This window comes from Procambarus clarkii, chromosome 77 (genome assembly GCF_040958095.1).
Source record: "Procambarus clarkii isolate CNS0578487 chromosome 77, FALCON_Pclarkii_2.0, whole genome shotgun sequence".
In the NCBI taxonomy this organism is placed as follows: domain Eukaryota; kingdom Metazoa; phylum Arthropoda; class Malacostraca; order Decapoda; family Cambaridae; genus Procambarus; species Procambarus clarkii.
This window is the reverse complement of record NC_091226.1, coordinates 20,249,834-20,262,345: the sequence shown is the minus strand read 5'-3', so window position 1 is coordinate 20,262,345 and position 12,512 is coordinate 20,249,834. Positions and strand designations below refer to the sequence as shown.

Genomic DNA, 12,512 nt, shown 5'->3' with positions numbered 1-12,512 from the left:
CCTTGGAAACCCCCTATCGGGGCTCGGTGGACCATTGAATTTGTCTTCTGGGTCCCAGCCCATCTTGTACGGGATCGTTGGTTGCTGTGCCCTTGTCTCCAGGTGACAGTCGCCACTTTACCTCCATTATGCTGCCTGTTGGGTCACTGACACCTTGACCCGGAGTCTTGCGAGAGAGATTCTCTGCTTGTTCTCCAGTACTCTCCTGATGTTATTACTGTTCAGAGTACAGGCGGCATGAGTGTTGCAAGCTAGGTTAGGTTGCTGTAACACGGTAGGTTGGTTTCCCACTCGGATACCCCGGGGCTGCCCCGTTTTAGTTAGGTGCTGTTCGCCCCTTTCCCTCCCTGTTCCCGGCTCCGGACCATCTGCGGGTTTCGGGGTCAGGGCGGGGTTTAGTTGGGGCAGAGACTCAGGCGGTTTTCGGGGGCTGCCCCGTTCGGGTTGGGGACGGAGGTTTTCGAGCCTGTTCCTCCTGCCAAGGCTTCTGGGCCTTACCAGTGACCCTTTCTTGTTGCCTTTCCTATGGACTCTTGCTTTTCTTTAAGGGCGGGGGACTTGGAGGACGGCTCTGCCCCAGGGCCTCTGTTGCGGGTTCCCAGGGCTGTGGGGGATGCCTGCTAGCTGTTCCGGGGCAGTTTGCCCCTGCCTGGGTTTTCTGCTTCTGGGCTGAGTTTTTTGCTCATCCAGTCTGCTTGCTTCCCACTTTTGCTGGCGTGTTTTTGTATCTTTTGCGTGAGTCACAGCCCTCTGCTCTGGTGGCCATTTTCTTCTGCGGGTTTCCAGGCGTGGCCACCAGGGCGGCGTTGCGGTTTGTTTACATGTGCCTGGGTGTGCGAGCGAGCGTCTGGGGTGAGTTTTTCACTTTTTTCAGGGGTTTTATTCTCCTGTTGTCGTTCTATGCCTTTCTGGTGTTTTCTGCCCGTTTCCTGTTCCTCTGGGAACGGTTGAGTGTTGATTTTACACCGGGTTTTCCGTTTTATCTGTTTTTGGTCTGGGCCCTTGGGTTTGGGCTCAGTGTCCCTGTCAGTTATGCTTGCTCCCACACCTTGTCCCTCGGTTTTGGGTCTGTTTTGACCGTTTCCCAGGGGGTTCTGTCTGGGGGCTGTGCTTTGCCTTTCTGTGGTGTTTCTCCGCCGGCAAATGTGGTGGTTTGCGCTCCCCCTGGTTTGATTCCGGGTTCCTTTGGGTTCTTTGGTTTCGTTCCGGAGGTTTCTTTCTCTTGGGCCCCCTTTTGTGGGTTCAGGGGGCTTTGTTTCCTCGTGTGTGACCCGGTTCTGCCTTCTGGGGTTCCGGGGTCTTCCTGGCTTGCAGACTGATCTTTTTGGGTCTTGACACATGTTGCGGTTGTGCTGGGACATTGGGGTTTTGTTGTCGAGGTGGGCCTTTTGGGCATGGTGCTCTCTGCCCACTGGTCGGCGGCTTGTAATTTTCTTTTCACGTGTATGTGTACACATGTGCATGTGTACACTGTGTGTGTGTGTAATTACCTAAGTGTAGTTACAGGATGAGAGCTACGCTCGTGGTGTCCCGTCTTCCCAGCACTCTTTGTCATACAACGCTTTGAAACTACTGACGGTCTTGGCCTCCACCACCTTCTCACCTAACTTGTTCCAACCATCTACCACTCTGTTTGCGAAAGTGAATTTTCTTATATTTCTTCGGCATTTGTGTTTAGCTAGTTTATATCTATGACTTCTTGTTCTTAAAGTTCCAGGTCTCAGGAAATCTTCCCTATTGATTTTATCAATTCCTGTTACTATTTTGTATGTAATGATCATATCACCTCTTTTTCTTCTGTCTTCTAGTTTTGGCATATTTAATGCCTCTAGCCTCTCCTCGTAGCTCTTGCCCTTCAGTTCTGGGAGCCACTTAGTGGCATGTCTTTGCACCTATTCCAGTTTGTTGATGTGCTTCTTAAGATATGGGCACCACACAACCGCTGCATATTCTAGCTTTGGCCTTACAAAAGTTGTGAACAATTTCTTTAGTATATCGCCATCCATGTATTTAAAAGCAATTCTGAAGTTAGAAAGCGTGGCATAGGCTCCACGCACAATATTCTTTATGTGGTTCTCAGGTGATAGTTTTCTATCTAGAACCACCCCTAGATCTCTTTCTTTATCAGAATTCTTTAAAGATTTCTCACATAATATATAGGTTGTGTGGGGTCTATGTTCTCCTATTCCACATTCCATAACATGGCATTTATTAACATTAAATTCCTTTGCCAAGTGGTGCTCCAGATACTTATTTTGTCCAGGTCATCTTGAAGGGCATGACAATCATCTAAGTTTCTTATCCTTCCTATTATCTTAGCATCATCAGCAAACATGTTCATATAATTCTGTATACCAACTGGTAGATCATTTATGTAGACAATAAACATCACTGGTGCAAGAACTGAACCCTGTGGTACTCCACTTGTGACATTTCTCCAGTCCGATACATTGCCTCTTATCACTGCCCTCATTTTTCTATCAGTCAGAAAATTTTTCATCCATGTTAGAAGCTTACTTGTCATCCCTCCAATATTTTCTAGTTTCGAGAACAACCTTTTATGTGGAACTCTGTCGAAAGCCTTTTTTAGGTCCAGATAGATGCAGTCAACCCAACCATCTCTTTCCTGTAATATCTCTGTTGCTCGATCATAGAAACTGAGTAAATTCGATACACAGAATCTTCCAGATCGAAAACCATATTGTCTGTCTGATATTATATCATTTCTCTCCAGGTGTTCTACCCATTTAGTTTTAATTATTTTTTCCAATATTTTGACTATTACACTTGTCAATGATACCGGTGTATAATTAAGGGGGTCTTCCCTGCTTCCACTTGACTGGAACTATGTTAGCCTTTTTCCACACATCAGCTACAACTCCTGTAAACAGGGATGCCTGAAAAATCAGTTGAAGAGGAATGTTGAGCTCAGGTGCACATTCTCTCAGAACCCATGGTGAAACTCCATCTGGACCAGCTGCTTTGTTCTTAATTAGCTCCTTGAGCATTTTTTCCACTTTGTCTCTAGACACCTTTATGTGCTCTATGTTGTTCTCTGGAATTCTTATTGCGTCTGGTTCCCTGAAGATTTCATTTTGTACAAACACGCTTTGAAACTTTTCCTTTAATGTTTCACACATTTCCTTTTCATTTTCCGTGAATCTATTTCCCATTTTCAACCTCTGAATATTATCCTTTACCTGCAATTTGTTGTTTATGAATTTATGGAATAGACCTGGTTCTGTTTTACATTTGTCTGCAATCCTTTTTTCAAAATTTCTTTCTGCCTCTCTCCTTACTGCCGTATAGTTATTTCTCGCATCTTTGTATCGCTGGTATGTCAGGTCATCTTGGAGTGGGTGCGCTTGGGCGTGGTCGAAACGACCCTGTCCCTTAGGTGGGTTTCCCGCCTGTTTCCAGTGCCGAAATGGGACTGTGCGGATCTAAGGTTCATTCTGGACTTGTCCTGTCTGAACCCCTGGATTCCTTGCCCCTCCTTTTGGATGACTACTCTGTCTCAGGTCCGGCTTCTGTTGGAGCCGGGTGCCTGGATGGTGTCGCTGGATCTCAAGGATGCTTATTGGCACGTTCCTGTTCATCCGGGGTTCCGGGACTGGTTAGATTTCGTGGTGGGGCGTCAGGCTTACCGTTTTCGTTGCCTCCCTTTTGGCTTGAATCTGGCACCTCACATTTTCATGCGTCTTACCTGGGTTGTGGTGTCCCGTCTGCGTCTGCAAGGGATTCGGGTTTTGGCCTACCTCAACGACTGACTTGTGTGGGCTCCCAGTCGGTCAGCTTGTCTGCTCGCCAGGGATATGGTTCTTTCCCAGCTCGCCAGGTTTGGGTTCCTGGTAAACTGGAGGAAGTCTCATCTGGTTCCGTCCCAGGTTTGGACCTGGCTAGATCTCGTTTGGGATTCTCGGACCGCTTCCTTATCTCTCCCTCCAAAGGCGCTGCTGCGGCTGCGGTCCCGCCGTCGGCTTTTCTGAGGGAGTCCCGGGTCACTCGGTGGTTGCTCGAGCGGTTATGCGAGAGTCTGAACTTCGCCATGCTGGTCTACCCATAGGTCGGGTTTGGTTTCAGCGTCTGTTTTGGTTCCTTCGGAGATGCCTCTTCCGCCTCTCTCGTGATCATTGGGTTTGTCCTCCTGGAGCCTTGTGTTGTTTGGTTCATCACTGGCTTCCAATTCGGGGTTTTCGGGGTTCGGTGCCTTGGCGCCTTCCCGAGCCTTCGCTCGATGTGTTCACGGACGCATCGTCTCTTGGCTGGGATTTTGTGACCAGTGCTCAGGGACGGGGGATTCCGTCCTTCCGTCGTGCTCACTGCATGGTTCGGGGGTTCGCAGCTGTCTGGTTCGCACTTCGGAGGGTTCGGGTCGCTCTGGTTTCGACCATCCGGCTCCATTCAGACTGTTCTCTGGTGGTTCATTGTCTGAACTACGGGGGTTCTCGTCGGTCCTCTCCTCTTTGGGGTTGGTCCCTTCGAGTGATTCGTTTGCTGGATTCTCGGGGTTTGGCTCTCCGTGTGGTTCATATCCGGGAAGTATCCAATGTCCTGGCAGACGGCCTGTCTCGCTTCATTTTTCCTGTCCACGGAATGGACGGTCGACAGCGACTCGTTTCGTTGGATCTGCCAGATGCACGGACTCCCAGACATGGACATCTTCGCATCCGTGCGGTCTCAGCGTATCCCAGTCTATCTGATGCCCTTAGCCGACTGCGAGGCGTTCATGGTGGATGCCTTTCGACAGGACTGGTCGAGGTGGGGTTACCCGTACCTCTTTATCCCGGTCAAGCTGTTGCTTCGGGTTCTGGCTCTGTTGGAGACCTTCCCAGGAATAGTAGTCCTTGTGGTCCCTTGATGGCCGGCCCAGCCTTGGTTTCCGGCACTGTTTGCTCGGTGTCTGAACCCGAGACGTTTCCCGCAGCTCCACCTTTTTCAGCAGGTCGGACCAGTCCGGTACGGGGCTGGTTCAACCTTCTCCTCTGCTCTTCGCATCTGGTCTTTTTTGACGCAGGTGTATCACCATTACTATGGTCATCAGGTGGCTTCATTGATGGTGTCCCACCAGAGAGCTTCGTCTCGGCTACAGTATGAAGTTTCGTGGCGTTCTTTTCGCCATTTTCTTGCTCTCCGTAGGTTGTCATTTCTTTTAGATCGGATTGTCTTGTCCTTTCTTTCTTGGCTTTTTCAGGACCATCATTTAATGCCTAATCCTGTCGCCTCGTATCGTGCAGTGCTGGCGGAGCCGCTCCAGCTTGTGTTCGGGGTGGACGTCACATCTGCCCTGTTCTGTCAGCTTTCTCGTGCTATGCTTCACTTCCAGCCTGGACATGCGCCGCCTGAGCCGTCCTGGTCCTTGGACAGGGTGTTCTCTTATCTTTCCTCTCCTCGGTTTGTGGTGGCCCCTTCGGTCCAAGATTGTTTTTCCAAGGCCCTGTTTTTGTTGGCATTGGCCTCTGTGGGTCGGGTAGGGGAGCTTCATGCTCTCCTCCGGCGCAGGGGTTTCTGCTCTTTTGGTCCTGAGGGTAGGTTTGTATGTTTTTAGCCGTCTCCATCTTTTCTGGCGAAGAACTAGACGGCTGCTTTCCAGAGGGTTCCTTGGGTCATTGATGCTTGGTTGGTTCGGCCGGGGGTGCATCATGTGTTGTGTCCGGTTGCGGCTCTTCGCCGTTACCTGCGCGCTTCAGCCGGGGTGGCTGGGGATGCGCTTTGGGTTGATCCGGTTTCCCTCATTCCCTGTTCCAGGGCTCAGGTCTCCCAGGTTGTCCGCAGGGTTATTAAGTCTAGCCAGCCTGAGGTCTATCCTCGCGCCCATGATGTTCGGAAGTTTGCAGCTTTGACAGCCGTGTTTGGTAACATGTCTTTGGCTCTTATTCGGGCACGTGGATTTTGGAAGTCGAACAGGGTCCTGGCCACCCGTTATTATGTGAACGTGCCTGCTCCTCGGTGTTCTTGTGTTGCTTTGGGTCGCAGGTTGCAGCCAGTTATTTTGACTTCGCGTTGAGGAGTTTGCGGTGGCCGCCTCCCGGGTAAGTCCCTATATATTTTCTCTTTGGGTATGTAGCTCCAAGGAGTCATAGGGGCTCCCCACAGAAAACCAGCGTTGAATGTGTACTCCTTGGGATTATAAGGAGTTCTACCTCTCTGTTCATTTTTTTGTTTTAGTTTCTTATCATTTGGGGGTTTGTTTTGTTACGCCTACCTTTCTGGGTGCCTAACCCCAGTCGATGGCAGATAAGGAAAACCCTCAACCACATGGGGGTTTTCCAGGGCCATTGCTCCCTGCAACCTCTCTGAAGGGATCAGGTTCCGGCACTGGTCCCTGGTAGGTCTGAACTCCATTGCTAATGTCCCGGTCTAATATAAAATACATTAGCCCGATAAGCTCCAGGTAGTCCCTGGGGCTCACCCAGAAAATGGCGTTTCATTACATTCAACGCTGGTTTTTAGGGGGGTCTGGTTGCCTGCATCAACAGGGTTTATCGGCATCACAGACCCAAGTGCCTGGGCTTCCTGTATGGCTCATTCCACTCACATATTACCCAATTTTTCAATTGAACTCAGTCTTATTATTAACTTACATAGTAATTCCAACATAGTTAAAGATAATTATGTTGGAATGAATATACAGTACAGTACTGTTATGAACTTATTTAATACAATCTTTCCAGTCTTCATACAACATGCGAGTGAAGCGATGCATGGAGATCTTTGAATCAGCAAAGAGGATGAATCCAGAGCTCTCAAAATTTATCGCTGATGCTACTAAGTTGGCTGACAAATTTCTTGAACTCTCCAATAAACATGTAGAGAAGGTTAGTATTTATGCTGATAGAACTCTTTTTACATTGTATATATGTGCTCCATAAAGCTTGTTTAAGGTGATGACATTGATGTAAAAACACATTGATGTAATGTGTTTTCCTTTGTGGTTCCTTATGAATCCTTCAATTTCATACAATATTATGTCATTTCACACATTTAGTGGAAGATTTTAAAATGTTTAATGTGAGGCACTTAAAAAGAGTAAAATGTTGAATAATTAAGTGCTTAGAGTGTGGTATTGTACTTGTAAAATTCTTACAGGGAGTTCTTGTAAAATAATTAATGAAACACTTTCGAGCTCCCTGGAGTAAACTGTGTACTTTCTGGGTGTGCGCCATTCGTTTCGGGCGACCGTGTGGCGACACTAAAATGTTTATAATCTTTTCGGTCTGCTCACCTTAATATTCCATGTATATATTTAAATTTGGTATCAATTTGTTCGCAAGAGAATGCTCTAGAGGAATATATATGTAAAATTTCACCAAACCCGACATGAGACCCGCACCAAATAAAAAACTATGGCAATTGTTAGCCGTGAGCGTCAAACCGCGCTGAAATGTTTATGATTTTTTCATGTTTGTCAACCCCAGAATTGTTCTACGTCGTTAATTTTGGTATCACTGTGACCGCAATAAAATTCCCTACACGGACATATGCATATAAATGTAGAATGATGGTCGCGGTCCACCTGCAAGATTGTGGGAAGTGGCTGAAGTGTTACCTCTTACCGCACACCCGACGGCAGATCGACGAAACACCTATTGAAAAGTGTATATTCTTTTTACTGTCCTTACCTTAATTTTCGATGTACGTGCTTAATTTTTGTACCAATGTGTTCGTAATAGAACATATGTATAAAATGTCACACAAGGATGCGTTAGACCGGCATCAAATAAAAAATTACGTCGATTACACTCGTCGTGTCAACAATACAATGGTCTTACCACGATGATGCCGTTCTCCCAAATAGGCTATGTGGCTATTAGAGAAAACAAAAATTTAATGGCGAACATGTTTATACTATCCCCAAGTCGATCGGATAAGAATTAGATTTTATAGAAATATTTTTTTCAAATGCTGCTTGAGGTGCATTCAAGAGAGAAAAATGTCCTGCTCAAGCGACATATGGGTGCTAAAGTGCTAAATTGTGTGCAATCTAAAGACACTCATTTTGAAACCACTACCAGATTGATCAGATAAAATTAAAATTTTTAACAAATATTTTAACGAATGACTCAGGACTTCGTCACTAGAATAGAATCAAGAGAAAAATAAACTACGCGAAATTTAGTTGCTAGAGCTCGAAAGTGTTATTAAGGGGAGCTCTTGTAAAATGCTTACAGGGCATTCTTGTAAAATACTTATGGGGAGCACATGTAAAATACTTTCAGGAGGTTCTTGTAAAATATTTAAAGGTAAGGTCTTGTAAAATCCTTACAGGTTGTTCTTGTACAAAAATTCTTACAGGGAGTTCTTGTAAAATATTTACAGGGAGTTTTTGTAATTTACTTAAAGGGTGTTCTTGTAAATAAAAATAATTACAGGGGATTTCTGTGGGGAGCCCCTACGGCTCCCTGAAGCTTATCGGGCTAATGTTTGTTATATTAGACCGGGACATTAGCTATGGAGTTCAGACCTACCAGGGACCAGTGCCAGAACCTGGCTCCTTCAGAGAGGTTTCAGAGAACAATGGCCCTGGAAACCCCCCCCCCCCCTGGATTGTGGGTTTTCCTTATCTGCCATCGACCAGGGTTAGTCATCCACAAATGTAGGCATAACTAAACAAACCCCACATGGTAAGAAACAAACAACAAAAACCAAACAAAGAGGCAGAACTCCCTACAATTCAAAGGAAACAAGCACAAGTAACACACCACTGCTGCGCCGCTAGTCCATGCTCCCCTCCCCTCCCCGGGAAGGGGAGGGGGGGCCCCGGACCTCACTGCGCCGGCTGCAAAGCATTCCAGTTCGTAAGCTAATGTCAACTAAGATTGTCATGTCAGCTATATATCCCCACTTAATTTTGAAGAAGCACTCAACAGTATGCCTATGCACTCTGCAGCATGACCTGATTCTTGGAACTCCATATTCATCAAGAACCATAAAAAACCACTATTGCAGACCCTTCACATTCTTTGGCGACAAAGCCTAGATACTGGCATTATCCCTGACATACAAATACAGCAGATATAGCACCACTTTTTAAAGGAGGAAATAAGGCAGAGGCAAAAAATTACAGACCGATAGCACTAACATCGCACATCATAAAAATTTCTGAGAGAGTGCTAAGAAGTAAGATCACAAAATACATGGAATCACAACATCTCCATAACCCCGGACAACATGGTTTCAGGACAGGGCACTCTTACCTGTCACAGTTGCTGGACCACTATGACATGGCATTAGATGCCATGGAAAACAAACAAAATGCTGATGTAATTTACACAGATTTCCCAAAAGCCTTCGACAAATGCGAACATGGTGTTATTGCACATAAAATGCGTTTAAAGGGAATTACTGGAAAAATAGGCAGATGGATCTACAATTTCCTGACTAACAGAACCCAGTGTGTAATAGTCAACAAAATAAAATCCAGCCCATCAACAGTGAAGAGCTCAGTCCCCCAGGGTACTGTGCTTGCTCCAGTACTTTTTCTCATCCTCATATTGGACATAGACAAGGACACAACCTATAGCACTGTATTATCCTTTGCAGATGACACTAGGATTTTCATGAGATTAGACAACATAGAGGACACGGCCTTCCTCCAATCAGATGTAAATCAGGTATTTCTATGGGCTATAGAAAATAATATGATGTTTAACGAAGATAAGTTCCAGCTCATGCGCTATGGAAAAATGAAAATATATATAAAGAAACCATGTACAAAACTCAGTCAAATCATAACATAGAACGAAAAGGCAATGTAAACGATTTGGGTGTACTCATGTCGGAAGACCTTATCTTTAATCACCGTGCTGCGCCAAGTTTATTGTGAAATTTCCCGTGCGCATGAAATAAAGTGTTCCCAAAACATTCTTTTTTCTTCGTAAAATGATAAATTCCCTTCCCTAAACATGTCTATGTTAAAATAAATACCAAATTCCATTTACTTTGGCTGTGGGGACGTGGACAAAGTGCTTGTGAGGTCATCAGGGCCTGGTCGCCTGTGCGTGAATAGCCCAGACACGGTCGCGCGGGCCATTCAAGCACCGGGTGTTGCCACAAATATATTTTCAATTATTTGTTTTTTTGTATTTCTAATGCGGTTTTATTTGTTCTTTTTTTTATCGTATATGATGCATATTTGTGACCTTTACAATATGTATACAGTAAAATGTTCATAATGTTCAATGGAACTGTGATACATGTGTCAGTAATGTGTCCACAATAAATGTTTATTGTTGCAATATTACCTGTTAAAAATTCACTCTAATTACAATATGTACAGTTTCACACACTATTTACACAGTAACACACTGTATTACACACTCAGTACTTCGGAAGTGAGTAATAATCAACGAAGTAGCCCATGGTACACAGTGCGACTTCGCTCTCAGTGCACCTGGTACAGATAAATTTTCGCTTCCTGTTTCATCGTTCTGTGTGCTTGCAAATAACACACTCACGTACACCCTTGACTTTAGTACTTGTAGGTTGTATGTAGTCAAGCTTGTAAAGCATAAGGTAGTATTGAAAAGATTATAGGAAAAGCTCAATTTGTAAGGTAGTCTTGAAAAGATCGCTTTGTATGGTCCCACACAGGAAGAGATTCAGCTTGCCTCAAAGAGTGTCCGTCAGTTAGGAAGAGATTCAGGTATTCTTAAAAAATCTATGGAAAACGCCACCATGGAAGCCGCTAACACTGTTCATCTATGCTACTTGTATCAGATGCATCATCACTGAACGCAGAAAACGTTTCATCTATGTATCATCTAAATAAATTGGAGATAGCATAGGATTGCAAGAGTGACGCTCAGAGCTACAACTGGATACGCTCGCTGTATCGTCCTCATAGGTGCTGTATCACTTGCATCCAACCTTTGTGTTAGGCCCTTATTATGCCTAGTTTCACCTATATTATGACCTTTATGTTCTTCAAACAATAAGGTTTGAATTTCACCGACAGAGCGTTATCTTTCAACACCGCATTGGACAGGTGTTTGGGAGCTAGAGGTGCGTGCGCCACCCATGGTTACTTACTCAGTACTAACCCAGCCAGCAGCCCTAGGGCATTCTGGGAATTTTTTCCAAGATGGCTGCCTCTCTCTGGAGGTCCTAAGAGTTCGTTTCGTACACAACCAACCTCGAACACATTTAAAATTGGTACCGAAAAATCAATAAGAGTTTTCTCGGTTGGCACAGTTTCCCGCCGACCGAGAATACTCAGTTGGCGCAAATAAGTGGTTAAAGAACACAATAAAGTAGCTATCACAACTGCAAGAAAAATGACATGTTGGATAACAAGAACTTTTCAAACTAAAGATGCTATACCAATGATGATACTCTTCAAGACGCTAGTGCTCTCTAGAGTGGAGTACTGCTGCACAATGACAGCCCCTTTCAAAGCTGGAGAAATTGCTGACCTGGAAAGTGTGCAGAGATCCTCTACTGCTAGAATCCACTCAGTAAAACATCTAAACTACTGGGACCGACTAAAGAGCCTAAATCTGTATTCCCTTGAGTGCAGGCAGGAGAGATACATAATAATTTTCATGTGGAAAATAATAGAGGGGCTGGTCCCAAACCTGCACACAGAAATAACTTCACATGAGACCAGGAGGCATGGCAGGATGTGCAGAATACCCCCGTTGAAAAGCAGAGGTGCAACAGGTTCTCTGAGAGAGAACTCTGTCAACATCAGAGGCCCTGATAAAAGGATACCTGATCAACCAGGCTGAGAGCAGCAGCGTCCAACAGCCTGGTTGCCCAGTCCAGCAACGAGGAGGCCTGGTCGACGACTGGGCTGTGGGGACGCTAAGCCCCGGAAGCACCTCAAGGTAACCTCAAGGTAGGTAACAACCAGGAAAGACACTACTCTGGCCTCAGTTTCCTAGGTAGTGTTTCCCTTCGTGGCGCTCACTGCTGTGTTTTTCTTGAGGTTATCTTGAGTTTTTGTGTTGTGCGGTGGCCAGGTGTTCCTCATCAGTGCTGGGGCTGCATGTGCTTAGGGGCTTCCATCCCTAAACGCCCTCTGAGTACTGCCCCTGCGTGACAAGGTTATCTTCCCTGGGGCATTCGGGAACCCTTCCCGTAGAGGTTCTTGCTGCTCGGCATTTGCCTCGCCCTTGGGGCCAGCTGGGGTTTGGGGCCCCTTGTTTGGCCTTGGGTAGGGACTGGTATTGTTCTGGTTAGGGAGTCAAGGTGTTGCGCGACCTGCCACCTACGCGGCGGCCGCTTCCTGTTGCCTCTGGGGACGGTATACTTTTGCAGTTTTTGTTTTTTTTTATTTTCATTTGCCTGGTGGGGATCTTCCTAGTGTGGCTATAGTTCCACTGGTAGTGTTTGGAGGCCTTTTGCTAGGCCCTCATGCTTGTACACTTCGCAGGAGTTTTCAGTGTTGCATCTGCCCCATATTAGGTTTGGATGTTTAACCAGTTAGCAACACCTTGCCTGGGCTTCACGTAGCAGTCAGCCTACGGGCCCTGGAAAAGACTGTCGGGGCTCGGTGGACCATTGAATGT

General features: G+C 45.9%; 1 protein-coding gene across 3 annotated transcripts in view; it reads left to right on the top strand.

Moving 5' to 3' along the window:
- Positions 1-12,512, top strand: part of mei-41 (meiotic 41) — a 641,172-nt gene that overhangs the window by 533,847 nt on the left and 94,813 nt on the right. For all 3 annotated transcript variants that reach the window (XM_045729178.2, XM_045729176.2, XM_045729177.2), the window contains one exon: positions 6,675-6,818. In XM_045729178.2, coding sequence (XP_045585134.2) covers positions 6,675-6,818 — 144 coding nt within the window. The remainder of the gene's footprint in view (positions 1-6,674; positions 6,819-12,512) is intronic.